This window comes from Talpa occidentalis, unplaced genomic scaffold, assembly GCF_014898055.3.
Source record: "Talpa occidentalis isolate TD23 unplaced genomic scaffold, MPIMG_talOcc4v2.1 talOcc4.4, whole genome shotgun sequence".
NCBI classification, from domain to species: domain Eukaryota; kingdom Metazoa; phylum Chordata; class Mammalia; order Eulipotyphla; family Talpidae; genus Talpa; species Talpa occidentalis.
The window spans coordinates 9,188,924-9,215,882 of record NW_023604295.1 but is presented as its reverse complement, the minus strand read 5'-3'; the positions used below and the strand labels follow the sequence as shown (position 1 = coordinate 9,215,882).

The 26,959-nt window shown below is 36.9% G+C and overlaps 2 protein-coding genes across 4 annotated transcripts; both read right to left on the bottom strand.

Moving 5' to 3' along the window:
• Positions 1–12,785: 12,785 nt before the first annotated feature.
• LOC119257110 (keratin-associated protein 19-2-like) lies at positions 12,786–13,082 on the bottom strand. Its single transcript, XM_037524810.1, has one exon. It carries the CDS (start codon positions 13,080–13,082, stop codon positions 12,786–12,788), a length of 297 nt encoding a protein of 98 aa, XP_037380707.1.
• A 6,006-nt stretch (positions 13,083–19,088) lies between these two features.
• On the bottom strand, positions 19,089–26,163 carry LOC119256738 (keratin-associated protein 19-7-like). 3 transcript variants are annotated; one of them, XM_037524503.1, is made up of 2 exons: positions 26,052–26,163; positions 19,089–19,162 (listed from the first exon to the last, which is right to left on the bottom strand). In XM_037524503.1, the coding sequence occupies exons 1-2, from the start codon at positions 26,161–26,163 to the stop codon at positions 19,089–19,091; spliced, it is 186 nt and encodes a 61-aa protein (XP_037380400.1). The 3 variants fall into 3 exon arrangements, with proteins under 3 accessions (XP_037380400.1, XP_037380401.1, XP_037380399.1); XM_037524504.1 differs by having other exon boundaries at positions 19,089–19,180; positions 26,073–26,163; XM_037524502.1 differs by lacking the exon at positions 19,089–19,162 and adding an exon at positions 25,888–25,960 and having other exon boundaries at positions 26,051–26,163.
• Positions 26,164–26,959: the final 796 nt, after the last annotated feature.

Here is a 26,959-nt window from a genome sequence, read left to right as displayed (position 1 = left end):
AGAGAATTCACCAGAGTCAGAGCGGGGAGCAGAGCAGGCAGAAGGACCGAAGTACACTGCTGAGGGGAGCAGCGGGCGGCAGGAGAGGTCTGCGCGCCATGTGGGACCCTCCTCTGGTGGCCAGGGAGCAGCCGGGGATCGAACCGGCGCTGCAGAGGCTGCGGGCAGCTTCGCAACCCAGCGCTCAACCGCTGCGCCACCGGGGAGGCCCAGTGATGAAATTTTTGTATAAAAGGTAAGTTCCCACTGAAACTAATGTGCCTTTTGCATGGTGTATAACTTCCTCAGTAAGCCAAAACAAGGTCTCAGACATGTCACTGATGATGTCAGAAAATAAAAAAAAAAAAAAAAATCATAGAAAGGACTGTAAAATTCTGAATTCTGAAATGCTAATTATTCTTCACAGGCGACCTACAAGGACAGTATCACCTATGGAAAGAGAAACAAGATTTTAGATTTCTTTTACAAAAGTTTATTAGGAAATATGTCCAGCAATATCACAAGAGATAAAGAAGGAAGCTGCATGTCAATAACAGCAAGAATGAGGTTATCCAGCCCAGGTGATAAGATTCTGGATCAGGGGGGAAATCTCCACTGATTTAGAGGATTGTGATGCATTCTCTGTTACACTATGATTCCTTCTTCAATGGACCAGGACAATCTCTTGAAGATGTCATTGATGATCTTGATGAATGCAAACAAATCACGTGATGAAATAATAGCTGAGTTTTGATGCAGTGATTGTTTTCAGAAAAATCCAGATGACCAGTATCTTCCATAGAAAGAGGGACGGTAGTAGCCATAGCCATCGCCATAACCACCATAGCCATCAAGACCATAGCTGGAACCATAGCCATAACCCAGGCCACCAAAACTACCAAGGCCATAGCCAAGGCCATAACCCAGGCCACCAAAACTACCAAGGCCATAGCCAAGGCCACCATAGTAGTTGCCATAATAGCTCATTGTGGCAGGGGTTGAGGATTTGGATTGATACTGAAGGTAAGTTTCCTGAGAATGAGAATCACCAGCCACACCTGGATTTATATACTGCCTCAATGTGGGTGTGGACCTCTAGAGATGCCTCTCATTCTTACTTATTTTCACAAATGTGTGAAACATTCCAAATACTCCTTTGTCTTGTGACTTTATAATGTTAATGCTACTGAGACATATTTTTGTTTACTTATTTTCTTCATTTGCATTTCTTGCCATTAGAGTCTTTCAATAAAAGGTTATGACTATCAAGTCTTTAAAGCCTACAACTCTTTGCATAACACACTGGACTGGATTATTAGATGCAATATTCCTCTTCTTGCATCATATCTAATTTTTCTCATTTTGAGCTTTCTCATTCTCTTCCTTTAGAAAGTGCCAGAACACTCCCTGTAAGCCAAAAATCATTTTTCAATTCACTTCTTGGAGTTTGAAAAACCTCTAAATAAAGCCACACATACCGTTAGCTCCAATCCTAGTTCTAGTCACCATGTTGTGTCACTTAAGTTCCTCAATCTCTTAAATTATCAATTTTCATATATGTGCAAAGAGAATAATTTCCATCCATGTTTTTGCCACTTAAGCAAAGCTCCCTCTGCACAGAGCAGAAAGCTCTGTATGCTATTTTTTCCTCTTGGCTCACAAAAGTAATTATACCGAAGAAATGAACATAGGACCATGGGCAATTCCTTCCACATTCAAATTAAAACAACAAGAAAAAATATATGTGAAATGCATATCCATTAAGTGAATAAACAATGTCTTTATCATTGGGGGGGAATCTATACTTCATTAATTCTGGAATATTTGAATTATAATAATTTTGAGTCACTGCAAGAAGTGATACAAAACTTTTACAGAAGTTTTAGTTTAGTCTTTTATAGGCAATCAGTAATAAGAAGTATAATGCAAAAGGAAATATATTGCTGATTGCAAAAATACTAGCTAAATCTAAGGGGAACAGTCCATTCTGGTGAATAAATAAAATATGAATCAAATTTATTACATCAATAAAGTAATTTTATTGGAAACATTCACAGATTCTAGTTACCACAATGTTTATAATGTGGAAATGATGAAATGAATTCCCACTAGTATAGTGAAATTCTATCAGGGAAATAGATTCTGTGAGTTGAACTTAATCCTGAGTACTCAATCTGCAGGATGGTTGTTTGGTTGAAGGTACAAGCAAGGCTCACAGGAGAGTACTTTTAATAAAGAGGTCAAGACTGAGATCAATCTTGATGAAATCAAGAGAACAGAAGATGAACAAAGTTAAATAATGAAGGTTCAAAGATTATAACAACTTATTGAATTGAATGGAATGTAAAGAACTAATTTCTTCCATAGAGAGAAAGCAGACCTTAGTCAAAGTTTCAGTCATGATGTTCACCTGATTTTCAACCCAAACCAGCCATCTCAAGGGCAGTCAGTGACCTTGTTAACTCACAGGAGCTAGAGCCCAGATTTAATGGGGAAAGTGTGCTTCCAAGTCCCAAGAGGGCTCAAAATGATAACTATAATTCATCCTTGAGAAGACTAGTTAGCAGAAGCAAGTTTTTAAAATTAATTTCCTAAGAGAAATGAAAAAAAAAAATAATGAGCAGCTTGATGTTTTCAAGGTAGGTTTAATTGCAGTTTGTTTCATTAACACACTTCATAATTCATACTACTTAGTACTAGATTCTTTCATGCTATCATTTCTATGGCACCCTTGCTATTTGACCTTGAAAAAGTATTTAATCTATTTTGTTTTCTTTATGATTATGTTTTTCTGAAAGACTGAGTTGTTAAGAATTTCATGAAATAAAACAGATTCCCTATAATTAGAAGCTAAACAGAAAACATATAAGGGAATTTTCTTCAGTCGTGTACACTTACCAAGAATTTATCCTAAATTGTGAGCAATTATTCCCAATGGAATTCCAAAAATATAGTGAGATAGTGAGGGCAGGGCTCCTGAAAAGGGGATAAGGTCAGTGAAAACTTCTTATTTAAGGAACAACTTAAACTATCTAACATTTTCTGAGAGCTGGTGCCACAATTTGCAGGTCAGTGTAATTTTGGTGGAGGAAGTAGATCTTATGGAGACCTATGCTACAGGAATGCAATTCAGGGTTAGTTGACTAAATTCAACTTTTAACACAGCCAAGACTCAAATCTGAAATAGAAAACCTGTCAAAAGTTTGAGGAGTATTGCATAGTCCTAAAATTTCTTTTAAGAAAGTGTATTAGCTACATTATTAGAACAATAATTTCTAAAGAATTTTCCCTAAGAAAAATAATCCCAGAGGAAAAACAATTTTCAGTGTGTAGATTTATCAATTACAGACTGCAAAACTTACATAATACATGCTCATCTTAAAATATGGACAAAAAACAAAATTTGCAATGGCAATAAAATAAGTTTCTTTTTGAAATATGCCCAACATCATTACCAAAAATAACTGAGTTATTTTGAGATATTTTGAGATAACTTTGTTATACATTCTAGAAATATAGTTTCACTCTTCTACAAAAGTATGACACCACACCACACTGAAGCCCAAAGTCTAATGACCTTCTACCGCAATCTATTAGACTCCTTCTATCCTTTGCTCCTAACACCCATCTCAGTCCCCTAAGGTAACTTCAGTTTAGAGCAAAATTTTCTGTAGAAAAGAAAGTACAAATATCTTTCAATGAGAGAGTAAAAGAGGAAGCCACGGTTATGTCTGCCAATCCATCAATCTATAGTTAGAAGTAGGAATAGAAGTCAGGCCACCATGACTGACTGATGTACGTTCACAGTGCCAACAGTTGCCCAAAGATTTTTATATTCTCTCATGGAGGGGAGTGCTAATCACATAGTCAAAAATTCTTATTGAGTTTAAATAATGTCCAAAGGGTAATATTTTAAAAACCCTAAAAATGGAAAGTTGGACACAGAAATAGTTGAAGGTGGAAAACACAGGGGCCAAATTATATTGAAAACCTGTGAAGAGTGTAATGAGAGGCAAATACCTGGGTTAAAATAAAGAAACAAAATATCAATAAGCTATTTTAAAATAAATATTGATCAAATAATTATATCGATTCACCTATAAATATTGGCATAAATATACTTAATTTTCAGAAAATTATTACTAAGGATTTGCAAAATATCATACTTGGGTGTGTATGGAAATCTCTTACATAAACAAACAAAATGAAACTAAATTTGTTCTTATGTCAATAAGGAAGTTTTATGGGGGAACAGGCACTAACTCTCACAAGGGGACTAATGAATTAGCAACACTTCCAAAATGCAGCCATTCTGAAAGAACTCTAGTTTCTTTGATGATATTCTGTGGAATGAGCCCTGTCTTCTTCAAAGTGACTTCTCTAATGGTCTATGACGTTGGCATTCTTGGCAGTTAATGAGGTTAGCAATATGTTTGACTTTGAAGACAGGAAGAAGAGAAATAATAAGTTCACCAGTTGGAGTGATAGAAAGGTTCAAATATTTTAGTGACTGACAGACTTTTAGTTGGAATCAAATGAACCAACATCTTGTATAGAAAGAAAGATGGTAGCCCTCCTAGCAAATCTTGCATAGCCAGTGTGGCCATAACCATTGTCACAGCCACATTACAGGCTTCTAAAACCACAAAGAGTGTGGCTGAGGCCTCCAGAATAATAGACATGGAAGCTCACAGGTTATAGGATCTTGTAATTACATTCATTTTTAGTCTGTTTTCCATGAGGGCCAGGAACTTTTGTAAGCACTTCTCTGTGTGTCTCTGGGGTTCTTGGGAATCTGGGGCTATTCTTATTATAACATTTAAACCTAACCTGCTCTTTTTGGACTTTAGCTGGTGCCGTAACTTGCTGGTACAAGGCTTTTCTCCATTGCTCAATTCACCACTGGAAATGGTCCAAAGTGAAGTAACTACACCCTCTTGTCTTTGAGTTTCCTCCTTTACTATCATAGTTTAGCCAATTAGAAAAGGATGAGTCCTTGAACCCAATTTTATAACCCCATTATAACATACAGAGCACAAATTGTAGGGATTCCCTGCCATGATTGTCGTCCCAACAGCATCACTGTATCATATTAACCCACATCAAGCTTTGAGCATTTCATCAAAATATGTGATTTAAATGGCATCTTCCCCATGGAAGAAAATGTTTGGAGTCTATTTCCACAGTATCTATCTCCAAATTTCAGAATGATCATTTCACCTCTAATTTTAGTCTCCACTAGATCAAGAAAAATCACTGATTTCCCCATTTTTTTTACCTTTATAACTTTCTACATCTCTGAACTAAAATCTGAAGTCTCAAGTATGAACTATATTAACTTCCATTGTTATCATGAAAAAAAATTAACATTAAAATTAACTTTTATTATGACTTCTAAATATATGAATTTTATACATGGTTGGATTTGTGAAAATAGCACCATGATAAGGATATGGGACAGTTCCACCACCCCCAAAACTATCTTGTGTTGCCACTTAACAGTGGCATTTGATTCCTGCCCACAATCCTGTCACCTGTGAATCTGTTTATTGCTAGTTTGACTTTTTGGAAATATCATACAAGTGGAGTCGCTGGTGCCTTTCAGATTTATGTCTTTGATATTTATGCAATTTATAGTTCTTTCCTTTTAATTTGAGTAGAATGCTTTGTACATATGTAGCACAATTTATCTCTTCATCATTTGAAGGATGTATAGGTTGTTCCAGTTTACAGTTGCCATAAACCATGCTGCTATAAACATATGAGCAATGTTGTATTAAATTAATTTTATATATTTTAAACACCAAATTTATCCTCAATAGAGAAAAATATTATCAACTCTAAAAGTAATTCCAAATTATGATTATAGAAAAAAGTCAAAATGACTAAGTATGTATCTATGTAGTACCCCAAAAGGAAAACCTGTTCAGAAGTGTATAAATCAGCATCTTTTTAAAGGCACTATTCATATAACTTTAGAATCTAATTTTATTTGCCAAGTATTACACTTTTGGCTGTAACAAAAATGGATCCATGCTGGTTCAATAAATGAGCTCTTGCTCAGTTTTGTAAATTGCACATGTATTCTTTGCTCTGAAAAATTCCAGTTGTTGCCTGATGCCAGAATAGGCTCCTCCACCTTAATCCCATTATTGGGTATCAGTGAGACAATTCTCATCCTTTAGATATCAGAGAAAGGAACCAGATCCCAGTCTATTGTGTACATAACTGAAGAAAAATGATATAATACACATGAGTGGTTTTACTAGAGCCCTGATCATTCATGTAAAGGAAAGTGAATAGTCTCTTTAGAATGGGCATTCCCACTTGCCAAAAAAATAAAGAATCTAGGAAAAACCCATAGCCACGCTCTCAAACCATCTGCTTTTATCTGTGGTTTATTGAGCTATTTAGCTAATTCTTCTAGATTGACTTTGAAATTTCTGATAGTCACTGGAAATATCACATTTGTTATATGTTAATTCTTTAGTAAAATCTGAATCTAACCTCTATCATATATGGTTGGCAGCAGATGTTATATCCATAACCACTGAGAACTGTATCTGTTCCCAGCAAAGGAAAGACCCAGGTCCCTGGGTTGCCATATCCATAGCCACAGACTACAATAACTGATTTTAGTAGCTCATTGTGTCAGGAGTAAAAAATCAAAATAATTTATTGAAATAAATGATTGGAAATGAAATCCATAATTGATTTCATTATTTTTTAATTAAGTCTTACCAAGGAAATGAAACAAAATGATCATTCATTGATAAGATGTAGATATATGTTTGTGTGTATGTATTCATTTAAAATCACAATTGTATGACTAGGAACCAACATTGCCTAACTGTTGAAACCTTATCAGACAGACACTGAACACATCTCTGTAGAGGGGAAATAAAAGCGTATGGAGATTGACTTGTTCAAGGTTAGTGAGTAGTGGAGCCAAAACTCAAACTTGTAGTCTCTTTGACACCAAAATTTGCTAAATGCCAACTATTTTTTTTGAGGCATAAATTACACGTAGCTGAACACATGATATAAGTACAACTCTGAAATAAATTGTCTTATATATGCAGGTGTTGACTATGCAGACATCATAGGCCAGTGGTGGCCTTACAGGCTGACATCTACTTTTCAGCTCTACTTGGAATACCCAGTTATCAGGTAACCAAGACCCATCTATGCAATCTCCTCATCCATATCTACGCTGGTTGCCCAGGCTTCTTTAGTAATTTCTATTGTGTTGTATTATGCCAGGAAATAAGGACTTACTTCAGTAGCTAACTACTGTTATGGTAATTCCTGAGTCCCTTTGAAAGTAGGAATAAACATTCAGGAAGTTGCATCAAATTCTCCTTGCAGATAAGAATTGCACAAACAAGTTGATAGAACCATTCCTCTCACATTTGAAAGATGTGAACTTACTTTCTTAAAAGGTGTGACCCTATACCTTTGAGTCCTTTACAGTGTTGTAAACCAATGTCACCCCCAAAATTTTTTTATAATTTTAAATATGTATCTGTATCTCTATCTATCTATCTATCTATCTGTCTGTCTGTCTATCTAATCTATCTCATTCTGTTAGTGTTCTTCCAGTTTTGCATGCATCTTTCAAAACCAGCATGTGGCTATCACAAGAAATGACAGCTATATCTTCAAAACATTTTCTTCTACATTTGCATTTTTTTTTAATAGAGGCATGTTTTATTTATTTATTTATTTGTTTGTTTGTTTGTTTATACAAGCACTGGGTACAGTCAGAAGCGCGGGAGGGTGAGAGAATTCACCAGAGCCAGAGCGGGGAACAGAGCACGCAGAAGGACCCAAGTACACTGCTGAGGGGAGCAGCGGGCGGCAGGAGAGGTCTGCGCACCATGTGGGACCCTCCTCTGGTGGCCGGGGAGCAGCCGGGGATCGAACCGGCACCGCAGAGGCTGCGGGCAGCTTCGCAACCCAGCGCTCAACCACTGCACCACCTGGGAAGCCCTACATTTGCATTTTAATAGGTTTCATAACATCAAATAGATCTCTTATAAAATGACCTAATACTGTTCACCCATTAATTATGTTAACTTACTAAGGTGTTTCTAAATATCACATGCTATCTGCATCATTTTCCTTTTATTACTTTGTATTGAATTTATAGCTCAGTTTCAAAATGTGTATCCAGTTTTCCTATTAATGGACATAGCAGGCAGGTGTCTGCATTTATCAGGGTCCTTTTTAAAGACTTTGATTAAAGTTTTAAAATTTTCTCCATAGTTTATTTATTTATATTTAACACCTTATAATGTTTTAGTATTAGAAATGATATCTTCTTTGAAGATATAGTTCTATGTGTTAATAATGTGTAACAATGTCACTGATTTTGTACACTGATCCAACAACTTCCCTTTTATTATTAAATAATATATTTTTTTCAGGAAAATAATGCAAAACGATAATCCCTTTTACAAACGATGTGAAAATGTATCAATCTCCTAAATTTCATTCATGGTCAGTAAGAACTTTCTAAAGCAAACTTCTTGTATTGTCTTAAATTTTGTTAAATGTAAAAGATAAATAAATGACAGATCATGCAATCAAACAGGTCTTGAATAAAATAATACTATTTGCATTATTTAGAAATAGTTCTTCAAGAACGATCCATAAATACCACTAACACTTATCAGACAAAGCCGAACGTCCTTAATTATGGGTCTTTTACAGCGTTGTTTGTTCCTTGGTCTCTAACTTTCGTAAGTGAAAAATCAAAGAATGATATGTTTTTCTTTTTTTTCCAAAAGTTCTTAAGTTCTTGGTGCATGCACAGAAATCCAAGGGCATAGTACAGAAAATAGTAACTCTATGAAGAGAGTAGTTCAATGATTGACAATGTTGTTGGAAGTTTAGAATAGGGAATACCAATGACCTCATATGTGGAAGTTCAAGTAGGAACTTGTTGCAATCAAATATTAGGGTAGGAGGGTTCTACAATAATTCTTCACCCCATAGGGCATTTACATAGCAATATTTGGTTCAAATGATGAACTTATTTAGCTATACAGACACAAGGCTAAAAAGCTTACCATCCCCCGCCCCCTTGTCTACTTCAAGTCCTGAAAAGACAAACTTCTATTTGTAGTTGCCTGAATTCTTCTAGAGGAACATAGAATAGTGCAACTAAAAAGAATTTTTGTAATTATCCCAAGTTTTCATTTTTACAAATCTTGTCCATGGCATTCATGGTGGAGTTAGGTGACTATCTTGCTCAAAGGCCCAAGACATGAATTTTCCCTCTTGCTTTTTGTTGAAAAGTCAGACAAAATTGATAAATGCTGTTGGAAATGGGAAAAGCATCATTTTGATGGGTGAAAATATCTATTTTGTTATTTTTCTAAATAGATATTTTGATATATGTAGAAAATCTGAATATGTCTTTGGGGTGACCATGTTTGTTTAAGGGGTGAAAGAAGTGGAGACAAGCACACATAATCAAGAGAAGTTGAAATCCTTGACAATGAAAACTTGGAGAAAAGCTTGGTTTGCATAATTAATTTGAACAGATAGTAAAAAATCACAAGCCAGTTCTCTAAAATTGATTATAAGCTGCCTTGGGCTAATGTCTCTGCTTTTGTTGATGAGGCTGTTTAGCTGTACATATTTATGAGAAGATATAAATTAAAACCACAATCTCTCTAATAGGCAGTTATAAATGACCTCTAATTATAGGTTTAAACACAGTCCATTCTAAAACAAAGTCATCATTTTCCCTTCCCATATGTTTCTCAGTTATAGGAAGAGATGTTCAGAAATTTGGAAAGAATTTGAAGACTGAAATCAAAACATGTTGAATCATGTTTCCAGTCTATCACCTATTAGTTATATGATCTAAATAAAATTATATTAAGCACACATTACTGATCACCAATAGGGGTTAGATTATGCCCCCCTCAAAAAAGATATATTTAAGTTCTAACCTGTGCCCCCATACTTGTGGATGTGATTTTATTTGGAAATAGGGTCTTTGTGGATTTCATCAAGTTGAGATGAGATAAAAGTGAGGTCATTATGGTAGTCCTCACTCAGTCTGATTATTGAATTCAACTTGCGTCCATATCAGAGGAGGAAATTTGGACACAAACATACCCAGGAAGAACACCAGGTAACAAAAAAGGGAGATTGGAGCACTGCATCTGCCAGGTAAGGAATGTCAGATTACCTCGGGGGCTTCTCCAACAAGTTTTAGAGGAACTCTAACCTTGCTGACCCCCTTATGTGAACTTCTAGTTTTCAGGGTAATGAGACAAAAAAATTATCTTGTTTTAAGCCACCCAGTCTATGACACCTAGGCAGCCCTAGGTAATATTTTATATTTTTCTAATTTTGTTAACTTGCCAATTGTTAACACAACTATATAATTCTGGGATTATAACTTCATCTCTGCCTATGTGCATATGCTTTAATCACCCTCCACCAAAGCGTCAAGGCCCAGACCCAATCACTTTCCCTCCACGATCATTTTCTACCCCTTGATCCCCTCGAGTAACCAATACATTTTTCACAGTCCAGTTATTATTTTTTATTGTGTCTTGCCAGTTTGTTTTCTTTAGCTACCTTATTCTGCAAATGAGTGAAACTACCTGGCAACTGTCCTTCACTTTCTGTCTTATTTCACTGAAACTAATCACCTTAAATTCCATCCATTTTACCCCAAAAGGCACTATTTTATCTTTCTTTTTTTAAAATATTTTATTTATTTATGCATACATCGGCTGGAGTGCAGGCCAGAGGTACAGGGGGTGAGAGGATTCACCAGAGTCTGAGTGGGGAGCAGAACAGGGAGATCTACTGAAATACACTGCTGAGGGGAGCAGCGGGTGGGACAGAAGAGGTCTGCTGTGCCATGTGGGTAGCTCCCTGGCCAGGGATCAAACTTGTTCTGCAGTGGCTCCTAATAGTTTGATAGTGGTGAGACTTAACCCCTTATACCACCAGGGAGACCCCTACTTTATCTTTCTTAATGGCTTTGTAATATTCTTTGTGATCTATCAGTACCACAGGTATGTATTTACCAAAGAATATGGAAAGACTAATACAGAAGGACAAAAGAGCATGCCCTGTGTTCCCAGCAGCATTTTTCACAATATAGTCACATCATGGAACCGACCTAAGTGCCCAAGGACAGATGGTGGGATAAGTCCTAGGAAATGAACGAAATCACCAGGTATGTCTGATACGTCACAATATAAGCATATGTGCTTGGATGCATATATGTATGGTGGGAGTAGCTTTATTTTACAACAGTTCTCAAAAGTAAAAATTATCAGATTTCACTGATAAAAAAAGATGTATAATGAAGTTAAGAAATTTGCCTATACAGTTAGTCAGTGGGTCGTGAAGAGGGTATTCAATCCCTGTTTACTTGTCTCCAAAATCAATTTTCCCCACTATTCTAACTACTACATAGCATTGGTCAGAAACTTAAATGCTTCTTTATACTTTATTTCTCATGTTTCAGATTATTTAGAAAATTAATGATAAAATATGTATATATATATATGTACATATATATAAGCTTGCAAATTATCTTACCCATAACTTCAATTACTCCCCCCATTCTCACTAATTTGTTTTGTTTATTTAACAAATAATTATGGAACTGATGTTTTGTGCTAAGCACAGTTCTAGAAGCCTGCCCACTGCAGGTTCAGAGCAGCTTAACCTCAAAATCTCTTCTTTCATCTTTGATTTTTGTGTCATTCAACTACCCTCCAACTATTAATAAATCTCAGGGAAATAAGAATCAACAATCTCATTATTCTTCTCTTAGGACTTATAAGAAAGAAAGAGCAGTCTTTATTACAAAGAGCCTGGCACAATCTTTCAAGTCACTCTTCTCTCTCTTACTAAACTTGAAGGCACTCTGAATCCCCAAGCCATCGCTTGCACCAATTGGTAATTAGCTTTCTAATCATCACTTCTAAGAAATGTCAGCCTTGCAAGCATCGCTAAGAAAAAAAATGTTTCCATATCATGATTCTTGCTGTAACACTTGAACAGGTTTTTAAGAAACGATAAAAGGACTTAATTTTAAGGTAGATACTAAAAGAAGAAACCAAACATTTAATAAAAAAACATAATATGAGGGCCTTCTTGGTGGCACAAGTTGTTAATTACAGCACTATGAAGCTATCCACAGCCTCTGCCACACAAGATCAATTCCCGGCCGGCCAGGTGGCTGCCCACATCAGACTTCTCCCTGTCTCGCCTGCTGCTCCCCTCAGCAGTATATTTCAGTTGGTCCACCTGTTCTTTTCCCCACTCTATCTCTGGTGAATCCTCTCATCCCTCACACCTCTGGTCTGTATCCCAGTTCTTGTAGGCATAAGTAAATCAATCTCAAAAAAAAAAAATAATAACATGAAGTCCTCTGCAACGGCCATCCCCAAAATACTTTCTAAAGCAGAATCATCAGTGTGATAACTTTAAAATTAGTAAACATTACCAATGAGATAAATAAAAACATACAGTGTTCATGCAACGAAACAGCTTTATTGAAAAATAACCAAGGAGATGCCACATGTGACCCCATCTGTGACGTGCCCAGTCACCTTCTGGGATGAGGCTCTGTTGTTATTATTCATCAGGGTTTCTCTCTGAGATCTGACACTTTTCATTGTACAGATGGTCAGGCAGTCATAGAGGCATCAGGATTTTGAAGTGCATAGAAAGAGTTGAAGAGCTTGCAGTAGGTTGAGGTCTAAAGTTCCAAAGTACCAGTTGTGTTATTCTTTTCAGTAGGAGCTGGAGAATCCATATCAATAGGCTCCAAATCCAGAGCCATATCCCCCATAACCTCCAAATCCAGAGCCATAGCCTCCATAACCTCCAAATCCAGAGCCATAGCCTCCATAACCTCCAAATCCAGAGCCATAGCCTCCATAACCTCCAAATCCAGAGCCATAGCCTCCATAACCTCCAAATCCAGAGCCGTATCTTCCATAGCTTCCAAATCCAGAGCCATATCCTCCATAGCCTCCAAAGCCACAGCCCAGGCCACCAAAGCCTCCGTAGCCATAGCCCCGGCCTCCGTAGTAGCTGCCGTAGTAGCTCATGGTGTCAGGAATTGTGGATTTGGGTTGAAAGGAAGGAGTGTTTCTCAAGTGTAAATGTCTCCTTCTGCCCAAGGACTCTTATATAGCTCAGAAAGAGGTGTGGCGATAAATATAGACCAGTATAATCCTCATTCCATGGCCTCAAAGACATGAAAGGCATTCTCTTTCATTTCTTTGTCTTCCAATTTAGGACTGTTTGAACAGATTCCAATGAAATACTCTGTGTCCATGTTGACAATGATTATTGTGCCTTCAAAGACACATGTGAGGTGAGTACTGCCATAAAACCCTTTGGTCAGGCATCACAGCCCCTCATTGTCATTCAGAATGATGAATTCACTCTATTGATTGATGGCAATATCCTAGGGTACAATGCTGATTAGGTAATAGGGCTGCAAAAAAAATGCTGGTGATGCTTGTTTAAATTCTAAAGTATGCTACTTTTCTAGTTCACTCTGCTCCATTACAATTTTGAGAATTTAATGTTTCTAACTGAATTCAGTTGTTTATAAGGTTGACCACCATCAATTTCATACTCTTTTTAGAAAGAACTTATGGGATTTTTTTTCACAATACACTGAATTTATAATATTTTTCTCAAAGATCTGAATTTGGCAGTGAATTTAATATTGAATTTCCATATAATTTACCAGCCTGGTCTAGGTCATGAAAGAATTCAACATCATATTCTTATATATTTTTACAATATATTATTAATTTTTTAATGGAGGTAATGCTAATTTACACCATTGCTTGTAGGTTTGAAGTGCAGGATTCCTCCCCTTCAGGTGTTACTATCATAGTACACCCACCACCCAGGCACCCATAGTCCATTGTGAGCCCCCCCACTTTGTTCTCATCCCTCTCTCTCTCCTCTCTTGAACCTGTTGGATTTTCTTTCTTGAGCCAAAGAGAAACCAATGTAAAAGATACATTGATTTTGTCTGCTAGTTGTCTATAGATTCATTTTTTATAATAAAATCACCAATAACAAGCATCTAAATGATCTAATGGAAACCAATGATATACCTGAAAGATAATACAAAACAATAGTTTCATTGTTGATTGGCAACAGGACCATTTTTGCACTCAAACCACAAAATGTTAACTTAAATTACACATCCATTATCTCACAAAAGCGATGAATGCTCATTGTTCCCTAAGTGGCAGAACTGTCAATATTACAAAACTTAATCTAGCTAAGATTTCCATAAGCAAGCTCTCCATAAGGCTCTCTCTCTGACCTTTTGAGCCTTGAGTGTGAAATGTCCTGAAAAGACAGCAATTATATCACTTCCTGAAGGAACTCTCAGACACAGAATTAACCCAAGGTAAAACATATGTGTGATCAAGAGCATATCTCTGACCTACTAGGAAATCCAGGGATGAGAATTTTCATTGTTAAATGTAATGACAAGTGATGTTGAACATTTTTTCATATGCCTGTTGGCCATTTGCATTTCCTCTTCAGACAAGTTTCTTTTTAGCTCTTCTGCCCATTTTTTGACAGGATTATTTTCTTTGTTGTTGAGTCTCATCAGCTCTTTGCAGATTTTTGTGATCAGTCCTTTATCATTAGTGTTGGGTGCAAAAATGTTCTCCCAGTTGGTGGGTTTTCTCTTTGTTTTTGTTATTGTCTCTTTTGCTGTGCAGAAGCTCTTTAATTTGATGTAGTCCCAGCTGTTTATCTTTGCCTTCACTATCACTGCTTTGGGTGATGTGTCTGTAAAGATGTCTTTGATGTGCAAATCACGTAGTGTTTCGCCTATATTTCCTTCTATATATTTTATGGTTTCAGGTCTTATGTCTAGTTCTTTAATCCATTTTGAGTTGATTTTTGTGTATGGTGTGAGGTCATCAGGGAAATGCAAATCAAAACTACCATGAGATACCATCTTACACCAGTGAGAATGGCACATATTAAAAAAACTAACAACAACAAATGTTGGCGAGGGTGTGGAGAAAAAGGAAGTCTTCTGCACTGTTGGTGGGAGTGCAAACTGGTCCAACCACTGTGGAGAGCTGTGTGGAGATTTCTGGACCTACTAAACATAGAGCTTCCATATGATCCAGCAATTCCACACCTAGGTATTTACCCAAAGGACACAGAAACATCAATTCCAAAGAGCACCTGCACCCCTATGTTTATAGCAGCACTGTTTACAATAGCTAAGCTTTGGAAACAACCCAAATGCCCAAAAATAGATGACTGGATCAAGAAGATGTGGTACATATACACCAGGGAATATTACTCAGCATTCAAAAAAGATAAACACATGCAATTTGCAGCAACATGGATGGCGCTGGAAGGGATCATGCTCAGCGAAATAAGCCAAAAAGAAAAAGAAAAATACCGGATGGTCTCACTCATAGCAGGAATCTAGAAAACTTAAATAAGGGACCAGGAAAATGAATAACTATAAGAAAGTGAAAATCAAAATCAACAAAAAACTATGAACCAGAGACACTTTTAGGGGGCGGGGGCGGGAGGGGAGGGATTGGGTCAGAATGGGGGGGCTGCAATTGTATGGGGAATATAAAAATAAAATTTATTATTAAAAAAAATAAAAATAAAAATAAAAAAAAATAAAACCAAAACCAAAAAAAAAAAAAATGTAATGACATTTCCCTTGAACAATATATTCAGTAAAAATTTATTTTTGAAGCAACTATGATTTTTTTTGGGGGGAAAAAAAACCTGCCAAAAAATGTTTTTGCATGCCTTCCTGGTAGCGCAAGGGGTTAAGACACAACCTATGAAGTTGTCCTCAGCCACTGCAGCACAGGTTCAATCTCTGACCAGGGAGCTACCCACTTGACACAGCAGACCTCTTCTAACTCGCCCGCTGCTCCCCTCAGCAGTGTGTTTCAGTCAATCTGCCTGTTCTGTTCTCCACTCTGTCTCTGGTGAATCCTCTCACCGCCCCCACACCTCTGGCCTGTACCCCATTTCTTGTATGCATAAATAAATCTTTAAAAAATGTTTTTGCAAAGTAATTTATTTAAAGTGAAATTAGTAATTTCAAAACAATTTCACATACATAACTTTCTTTGATCTTATCAACAACTCTGTGACTTATAGCCGAAAAATGTTTCATTTTGTAAAAGTATTTTGCATTTGGAAGTAGAATTATGCAATTTTGTAATGATTTCTGAAAGTCTGAGAGATTTTGTTAAAATTCTGTGATCAAACAAATGTGACTTAAGTGAAATTCTTCTCACTTTATTCTTAATTCAAATTATGTGAAGGAAATGCCTCCAAAAATGTTTAAGAATCAAAATATAACAGCTAAATATACAATCTGGTTTCTAATTAAGACTGGGAAATGAATTGCTAATAGTTTACAATTTTTCATGTTGCCCATTGCTTCTGTCATTGAAAGTTCCAATTAGTCCTAATCCATAGCTTCTTTGGATCACAAAATCCTATTAATGATTTTTTTTCCTTTAACAGACTTTCATTGAGCACATTTCTCTGTGAGGTAGGTTATTAATATAAGAGGCAGATACAGAGCCTGAACTCAAAGCTTGTGCAATAATAGAGACAAGATCATCAGCGCAGTTATTACCTGTGATGGTAATTCACAAGTCTGCCCCCTAGTTCTACAGTCCAGCAAATAAATATGGAACAAATCATTTAGATCTGAATTAATTTCTCAATAAAAGTGAACAATTTTATTTCACAGCAATTTGACACAATAAACCATTAATTAATAAAAAAGCAGCATCCATGCCACTACATTGCTCTAAGTATTTATGATTTCCTTATTTCGTACTAGAAAGAAAATAGCCAGCAGTCATTAAAAGCCTGCTTAAAGAATGAGAAAAATCTTTTGCCAGGTCTATTTCCAATTTTATTGTATTTAAAGGTTTTAAGATTAAATGATATGTAAATGTCCCTGGAACCCAGTTCTTCCCCAGCAAGATGTTATATTAAAATTAAGCATTGAGCAGATGCCTCCAAAGTTCATCAAATGACCATGCTTTAGGAAAAGACAGCAAAATAAACCATAGTAACGTGAATTCAACATTTTCCATCCTCATCATTATTAAGAATTGCAATAAGCTGGACCTCCCTGGTGGTGCAAGGGGTTAAGCACAGCACTATGAAGTTATCTGCAGCTTTTGCAGCACAAGTTCTATCCCAGCCAGCCAGGGAGCTACCCACATGGCACAGCAGACCTCTCCTGTCTCGCCCGCTGCTCCCCTCAGCAGTATATTTCAGTCAATCTGCCTGTTCTGCTCCCCAATATCTGGTGAATCCTCCCACCCTGCAGCTTTTGCATCACGAGTTCTATCCCAGCCAGCCAGGGAGCTACCCACATGGCACAGCAGACCTCTCCTGTCTCGCCCGCTGCTCCCCTCAGCAGTATATTTCAGTCAATCTGCCTGTTCTGCTCCCCAATATCTGGTGAATCCTCCCACCCTGCACCTCTGGCCTGTACCCCAGTTCTTGTTTGTATAAATAAATAAATATTTAAAAAAAAAAGAATTGCAATAAGCCTACCAGGCACAATCTAGAGGAGCATGGTGCAGTGTCAGTTTATTTTTCACCTTTTGATGTAATTGTCACACCATCTCCCCCAGATCCCATTCCAGTGTACAAAGTCCTTGTACTAACATTTCAGATGACATATTCTGGAGAGTTCAAAACACTGAAAGTGGCCACAAAAACAGAGCTCATGAGGAATAGGGCAGAAAGTGATATCAAGTATTTCTATAATGCAGGAAACTGATGAGACCTTGAGTACTATCCAAAATAGTGATATTTCAAGGAAGTTCAGATTACTAGAAAGCCTGGAACCCATAATAAACCTGTTAAAAACAAATGATCTAAATGTATACCCCAAGTTAAAAGGGCTAAGGGTTCGGTGGATGATGGTGGAGGATTATTGAGGCTTTTGTGGTGGGTGTGGTGTAATAAGATACATTTGTAAAGGTGTGTGTCTATATCCTGAAAACATATGCAATATAAATTAATGTTACCTAAAGAAATGTAAATAAAATAAATAAAAGTATACTCCAGGAAATAAATTGGTAAACGCACTTCTTGTTTTAAATTCACTCTTCAATTTTACTTTTGAGAGAGAATACCTTTTGGAAGCGAGAAACTCACTTTGCAGGCTAGAAAACAGAAGTCAATTAAATTAACTTCTTAAGGAAGCAGAGTAGATTCCTCTCTCTCTCTCTCACTACCTACCTATACATCTACATTTATATATTTTTAATTTGAGATAGAAAAAAGTCTTTAATATGCACATCTATATGGGGCATTAGAAATTTGAAGATTCAGCATCACTGGGTACAAGGGCATTTATATAGTAATTTTTGATCTTACATATTAATGTAAATCTTATTTTCACCACTGTAGATTTGCTGTCTCAGATAAGCCTCAGTATACACACCATGCTGATTGGAATAAAGTTTGCAATTCATTTTAAAGTCATAAAAATAATATGCACAAAATGATTTTATAAAATCAAAATCACACACACAAACCATTGCAAAGGAAGGTGAGGATGCGTGGATATACAGAGTCCTATCCAACTTATCACCCCGGATCCTCAAGACTTAGGGCAATGACTTGCACATACAGTGAACCTTTGTTGAATCAAATTCATTCATGAAACAAAACATTGATGAATCAAAACACCACTTCAGAAGAAAGAAAAGCTGTGTCCTGAGTTAAATCCTTCATACCCATCAGAAATGTACCGAAATGAACCAATTAAACCACATTTCCTATGTCAGTCAAATATCTTTATTCAAAAATCTTTTAAAATATAGGTTATACATAGTCACAAAAGATTTTAGTGATCAAATAATAATGTATAATTTTTCCTGATCAGTGGAAAAGTTCCAGATTCTTCCAGAGAGAAAAGGGCTAGTTCCTTGCTGCCACAGTGAGGCCAATAAGTGATACTTTCTCTACATCAAGAAAAGTGCCGCCATGGGTGAAGCATATGGCCAGCTGCATGGGGAGAGAGTGTGAGGATCTACAGGCTTCTAGTAGGAGCCGGAGAAGCCATATCCTCCACAGCAGGATGGGCGGCAGCAGCCACACCTGTAGCCCCCATAACCTCCATAACCCCCATAACCTCCATAACCTCCATACCCTCCATAGCCTCCATAACCCCCATAGCCTCCATAACCCCCATAGCCTCCATAACCCCCATAGCCTCTGTAGTCTCCATAGCCACAGCCACAGCCGCAGCCCCATCTGCGGAAGCTGCCACAGCCACAGCCACAGCCCAGGCCACCGAAGCCTCCGTAGCCGTAGCCCCGGCCTCCATAGTAGCTGCCAGAGTAGCTCATGGTGTCAGGGGAGGTAAGTTTGGTTGGCGGCTGTAGATGATTTCCCACAGTTTGAGTGTCTCTAGCTTCCCAGAGGGGGTTTATACCCTCAGAAGTGGGTGTGGTAAATATCACTGCCAAGTGAACTCATTTCTATATAACAGAATAATTTAAAGTCCACACATTTTTTGAATAGTTCTTTTTCTTACTTACCAAAAGTTCTAGATTCTTATTAAAGGACCTTTGGTAATAATAATTATTTTTCAGCGAGTTTGCATTCCTAAGTACAAAATGCTTCCAAGATGAAAAATGATGATATTAGCTTCTTCAAAGGCCATGCTGGTGTTCTAATTAAAATGGTCTAATCTGGCTGATAGCTTCCAGTAGCCTTGTAATTACATAACCTCAGATTGCTTCTCTCTTTAATTTGCATTCCATTGTCTTAGCTACTTATCATTCTAAAAACCCAAGGTCTTTTCTCCATGGTGTTCAGGACAAAGGTACAAAGTCATTAGTGCTTTCCAGATATCAAATTTAGAGCAAACCTCATTTTTCAACTTGTTTTTTTCTTTTTGCTTTTTTGTTCAGTTTGTTTTGGCTTGTTAAACTTTTCTTGACATTTGGCATTGCTGCGCTACCACCATCCTCCATTGTGCTAAGCTCCCTTCTCACATTTTCTATGGCAAACTTTCAATTAGCTTTCTCTTCTAATTCCTTATTAGTCTTTTTCACAATTCCTTATCCCTCCATTACCTTTAAAAGTGTCCCTTTCCCTATGTATTCAAAGAATGCACTTCTCCTTGGAAGTTCATTAAATGTTATTTTTAATAACAATGAATATACTAATGACTTTCAAAAGAGTTTTTAAACATCAACTCCATTGATTTGAAGAGTGAGGATCTGCCATTTGAACTATACTCAAATTACATATCTTCCCCAAAAACTGTCTCTTTGCTGTATATTAGTCACTCAAGCCACGTACCACACTGTGATTTTGAATTCTCACTCATATTTTTCTCCAGACTGACCATCAGAAATTTGCACCCACTTGGTCACCCACTGAACCACTTAAATAATATTTCATTACTACTACTCAAATTTGTGGGGCCTCTCCCGTGGTGCAGTGGTTGAGTGCCGGGCTGTGAAGCTGCCCACAGCCTCTGCAGCATTGGTTCAATCCCCAGCCGCCGGAGAGTTTCCCACATGGCGCGCAGACCTCTCCTGTCGCGCCCACTGCTCCCCTCAGCAGTGTACTTCGTCGGTCTGCCTGTTCTGTTCCCCGCTCTGGCTCTGATGAATTCTCTCACCCTCCTGTGCTTCTGACTGTACCCAGTGCTTGTATAAATAAATAAAATCTTAAAAAAAAAATACTACTCAAAATTTTCATTGCTGTCACTTCATTTAACCCTCTGTCACTTTCTCCTGCGTTAATGTAAGAGGTTTCCTAAAGGTCCTCATACCCCAAAGAAAAGGCCCTCATCTCATTTGTTCTCCATGCTGAGTTCAAGTTGAGATACTAAAAAACAAGTCTGATCATTTCATTTTTAAGACACTGTATCTTTTAGTCATTGGGAAAAATATTAAACTCCTTAAATTCACCAAAAAAACACCTGTTTTTCATCACCAAACCTATTTTGTCTTTATTCTGGTCTCTAACCTAACAATTAAAAGCAGTGAAAATGGTAAATTCTAATATGTATTTTAACACAAGAAAGAAGAAAACAAAAAAAATATTCAGCGCATCCAGAAAAAGATCAAATAACTTACAAAGACCAAAGAATTATACCCTCTGAGGCAGCACACAAAGCAAAGCAATAATTTTGCAACTTTTTCCAAGGAAAGAAAATATGAGCCAAACATTTTGTATCTGACCATTATGTCCATCTAATATCCCAGCTATTAAAAAAATTAGTTTTTAGCTAATCAAAATGTTAGGGATTACCGGACCCAATGGAGGATCCAAATTATATGGAAAAGTTTGGCCCAAGATTATGTTCAAGAATTGAATCTATTTAATTTTTTATCTAAAACAAAACCAAATATGAGGATATGTAAACATAGTACAAGAAAGTAATTGATAGTTGATTAAGAACTAATCATCAATGTTTATCATTCGAAAGAGACAAATAAGAGAGTGAAAATTTAAAGAACAAAAAGATCATATGAAATTTCTGTTTTTAATTTTTTGAGCATCTTCACTGCTTCCATAATGACTGTGCCAATTTATATTCCATCAACAGTGTATAAGGTTTCCATTTGGTCGACATTCTTTTCAACACTGATTTCTTATCTTTTGGATAATAGCCATGCTCACAGGTATGAGGTGATAGCTCACTGTTATATTGATTTGCATTTATCTAATAATGAGATTAAAAATAAAGATTCTCCTGACACAGATTGGACAAGATTTAGAAGTCAGCACCTGAACTCTGCTCCTTGTGTAGGCTTCATCTGGCTGCTCATTAGCTTCTGATTTTCAACAGAACTATAGTCCATAGGTTTCAGGTTTATTAACAATAAACTAAAAGTGTTTAAAAGAGCACTAAAAGCACTCATAGCACATCAGCAGTGAACAGAAAATTCCATTCAAATTCTCTTTCACTCATTTTCATTTTCAGCCAGTAAACTCCATTAATCACTGAGGGTCAAAATTGTCTCATCTGACAATTGTCTCATCTGAGGGAAGAGGTTAGAGGTTTATCATTAATCTTTTCCCTGTTACCATGTATTTAATATTTTGATGCTATCATTGTTTTCATAAACCTGAAGGATTTTTAAATTTGGTTTTCTATTTCTATGTAAGTACAAAAGCAATGCAATTTTGTAAACTAAGTATATACTAATTAAATGATAAATTTATTATAAATTATAATAATTTCCCAATTATTATACTTATTAATAATAATTAGATATGGTCAAATGGTTTTCTATATTAGCATATGAATAATATGATTATAATATATGATTATTATGTTATTATTATTATTATAACACTACTTTTATTATTTTTGCCTAGTAAAAATTGTTAGGGTAATGATAAATAGAACTGATAAGAGAAGAAATCCATGTCTTTATAAGCTCAAGAAAAAAACATTTATTTTATCATCAAATAGCACATTAGTTTTAGGGGGAGAGGTTTGTTATTATTAGATGTCCTTTTTTATGGTTCACTTCTTGTTCTAATGAAAAAGCACTTGCAAGTCATCACTTCCATTCTTGTGACAAGCAAAAGGTCAGGGAAAAAGCACCCCGAAAATTATTGATTTTTATTGGACTTCCCAGGTAACTGATTTCGGAGCAAACTGAGCAAAAAAGCCTGGAGAAAGTGGGTACATTTATACTCACTACCCAGTTCTGCTTACCTGGAACAGAAGCCACTGGTGCCCCGAACAGCTTACATGGCCATTTTGACATAATTTTTTAAATTTATTTTATCTATTTATGCATACAAGAGTTGGGTGTAGGCCAGAGATGTGTGTGTATGGCGGGAGGAAGGGGAAGAGATGAGAGGATTCATCAGAGACAGGGCGGGGAGCAGAACAGGAGGATCTACTGAAATACACTGCTGAGGGGAGCAGTAGGTGAGACAGGAGAGGTCCCTGGCCTGGGATTGAACTTGTGCTGCAGTGGCTGGCGATAGCTTAATAATGCTGAGACTTAACCCCTTGTGCCACGAGAGAGGCCCAATTTTGACATCTTAGTGGAGGTTGAGTGGTACTACCATGAGAAACCCCGGGGTCCAAAGTTTTTAAGGGCCGGCCAGTGGTTGCCTGCAATAATTTCTTCAGGTTTTCAAAATGGTCAAGTTCAAGTCAAATTAACTTCCTGGTTCTGGCAGAGGGAGGGAAAAGCAATCATTATGAAACTCTTCTGGAGTCTTCTCAATAACAAAAGGCGACTCAACAAAGAAAAAGACCTAGACATAGCTTTACCCTAGGGAAAGGTAATTACTTCTTCTCCAGCCTCTTTGAGTCCTGCAGGCTCACCTAAGAGGGAGAAGAGTGTACAGGGAACAGAACTCGAGTTAGATTGGACACCAGACATCCAGGGAAGGCAGTAAGCGAGGTCACTGAGGAGCACCTGTGAAAGCCAGCCCAGAGATGCAAGACCACTAAAACACCGAGATTTAGTTGTAAAATTGCAGAATGATCTTCCCCCTAAACCTTATCACAGCAACGGGGTTCCTGTAGAATAATGGATCACAGCAGAGAAAGCTGCTACATACTCTCTCTGAAGAAGAGCACTTAGTAAATTCTAGTCAGAAGGAAATAAGCCTCTGGCTCCCACGGGGACAGCACATTTAACACAACCCAACTCTCACACATCAGGAATTCTCACAATAATGGTCTCTGTCTCAGCTCCAAGTTCCAAGTAAAACACATCTGACTTTCAACAACAAAAATACAAGGCATGCCAAAAAGGCAAGGAAAAAACCCACTTGAGAGAGAAAATCAATCATTAGAATCAGATGTGATGCTGGAATTAATAGGCAAAGAATTTCAAAGAAACTATGGATAAGATATTATGTTTTTTCCCAATTTATTTGGCTAATATATTGACTTGGGCATATGTGGTTCTAATGTTAAGCTTTTCTTGCATTCTTCAAATAAATCTCAATTGATTGTGATATATTGCTTACTTCATATATTGCTAGATTAAATTTGCTTTTATGTTTTTAAGAAATTTGAATTAATAGGAATACCAGAGTGTGACTTTTTCTGATAATAATCTTATATTTTAATTTTGAGATTTTGCTGCAAGTGTATAGATGTGTTCCCTCTTATTCTCTGAAAGAGAACGTGTTTAATATTCATCTGTAAAGCCATCTGACCTGAAATTGGTATTTTTGGCAAGATTTCTAATCATTGATTAAATGTCTACATGAAGTTCAGAACTACTCGTATTTTTACTTCATTTTGCATTAGTTTTCCTATTTTTAATTTGAATTAGAATGTTTTTAATTGTGGTAATATTGGACAACGTCATCAAGTATCAATACCATAGTGCACCCACCACCAACTCCTGACATCCCACCACCATAGTCCATTGTGCTTCCTTCCCATTTTGTTTTTACCCCACCCCCAGCTCCTCCCTCCTTGGTGCTTCAGTTCTATAGTCAGCTATCAAGGGCTAGTTTTTAAGTTTGTCTTTAACCAATTATTAACTTATTCTCTATTCCCCATATTAGTGACACCATCCTTCTGACTTACTTAACTTAGCATTATCCCATGGTTGTTGAGGTAACATTTATTGACAATACGGGATATGACTTAGGGAGATAGGTTCACAGGACTTCAAATGTATCTCACCACCATAACCTCCACCAAAGCACCCTTATCCCTTGATCATACACTGTTGGGTTCCCTCCCCCTTTTTCCCACACCTCCTTGGCCCTCTAGTAGCCCCAAGTCTGCAGTCATTTTCCTATGGTTTGTTTTAGCTCAGCTTTGTTAGTTCCTTTGTTTTGTTTTTCTATATTCCACATCTGAATAAAATTTAATTTAGTACAATTGATAATATGTATTTGAGGCCAGGATAAATGGTTTATGCATTTATTTTACAAAATATTTTAAACAAAAGAGAAGAGTAAACACAAGAAAGCACAGGACCATTTTTGTAGATTTAACAATTATTAATATTTTGACATCACACATTCACTTTCATTTCTCAAATGATCTAAACTAATTTATATGCAAACTGAAGTTTTTCCTTACTTTGTTTTGAAATGATCATGATAATTTCCAAGAACCAGTGAATCAAAAAATGAAAAATAAGCTGAAGTTTAATATCACAGAGCCTCTTAAATTTTTAGACAAAGAATCCCTACATTTGGTTGGAAACAAACATATAGATCTTGATAATATTTATGAGAGAGAGAAAGATGAAGGAGAACAAAAGGAAAAGGGGGAAGAGACAGGAGTAATGGAAACATGAAAGGAAGACATAATCATGAAATAAAATCTATTGGTACATTTCTTAGCCAAGAAGAAAGTAGCGCCATGGTTGTTGATTATCTTCATGCATTATAGCAAATTTGTTGTGATAAAAGGAATGAAATTCAAAACACATTTGCTATGTCAGAAAAAGTTTATTGTTAGATATCACATATTGAAAGGCAAAGTTTTGTTTGGAGTATAAAGACTTTCCCCATCTAGAAGGGGACCCCAAAGAACACCACTAACCAAACACTATCATCCAGTCCATCAAGTCCTCTTCACATTGTCAGAATCCATGTGGTCCTAACTGCAGTTGAACTTACAAGACAGGATAACAAAGTATACAGGATGGAAAGAAATTTTCTAGAAGAAGTAGTCATACAGAAGGTTATGTGCATGAATTATAAATTTTCAAGTATTGGGCCTCTCCTGGTGGTGCAGCAGTTGAGCACTGTGCTGTGAGGCTGCCTGCAGCCTCTGCAGTGCCAGTTCGTTCCCCGGCGGCCGGCTAGGGTCCCACAAAATAAATAAATGAATGAATGAATGAATGAATAAATAAATTTTCAAGTATTTATTCAGTAGAAGCCAGAAGACCAATATCCTCCACAGCAGGACGGGCGACAGCAGCCACACCTGTAGCCCCCATAGACAGAGCCATAGCCCCCATAACCTCCAAAGCCAGAGCCATAGCCTCCATAACCCCCAAAGCCAGAGCCATAGCCTCCGTAACCTCCAAAGCCACAGCCACAGCCCCATCTGCGGAAGCTGCCACAGCCACAGCCACAGCCCAGGCCACCGAAGCCTCCGTAGCCATATCCCAGACCTCCATAGTAGTTGCCGTAGTAGCTCATGGTGTCAGGGGGTGTGAGTTTGACTTGGTGTAGGTAGTTCTGTGGCTATAACTGTGCAGGGACATTTATATACACTGATGGGTATGGAAAGGCACGCCTCTTGATGTCAGCCAATAAGGCACTACATGACAACTATGCCAAATATCTTATTTCCAAATACCAAACCATGACTTCCAGTTGTTTAGGTATCTAGTTACATAAAAATTATGCAACACATTTGCTTTTCTGTTTCAGTCAAATTCCTAGAAAATTATTTAATTATTAAGATGACATTGTATTTATCGTCCCCATAATTGTTTGCATTTCTGAATTTGAAATTCCATTAACAATTCTCTATAGCTTCAGGCACCTTCAAATTATATCACGAGAGACTGCATTTACCCTTCAAGTATACTCTTTCCTTTGACATTGCACAGTTGTTGACTGTTTTCTAAGCCAAGGATATTATCTTTCTTCTCCCTAGAATTCACATAAACTGAATCATAATTGTTCCCTGAAATCTAGTTTATAAAAACATGACAATCAAGTATGATGTATGTCTCAATACAATGTGCTTTCAAAGTCAGCTGATAATCCCATCCGGTGGTGCAACAATGATTTTATTTTTTAAAAGAGCTACAAACTGAAATCAAAGGAATTCCTCAAGCATCTTGTCTCCTATAGAAAAAGCCTGCTTGGTAGATACTTCTGAAGACTGCATAAAAAGAATTCCTGCTAATCAATAAAAAGAGCTCCCATTCTACAAATCTACTTTTATTTCAGATTCTAAATTCCATTTTATCATAAAAGTATAAAA

Coding starts and splice junctions, on each gene's coding strand:
- LOC119256738 (XM_037524503.1), bottom strand. CDS start 26,163: ATGAGCTACTACGGCAACTACTATGGAGGTCTGGGATATGGCTACGGA. Junction 19,163..26,051: donor CAGATGGGGCTGTGGCTGTG/GCTTTGGAGGTT, acceptor GGGGTTATGGAG/GTTATGGGGGCTACAGGTGT.
- LOC119257110 (XM_037524810.1), bottom strand. CDS start 13,082: ATGAGCTACTACGGCAGCTACTACGGAGGCCGGGGCTATGGCTACGGA.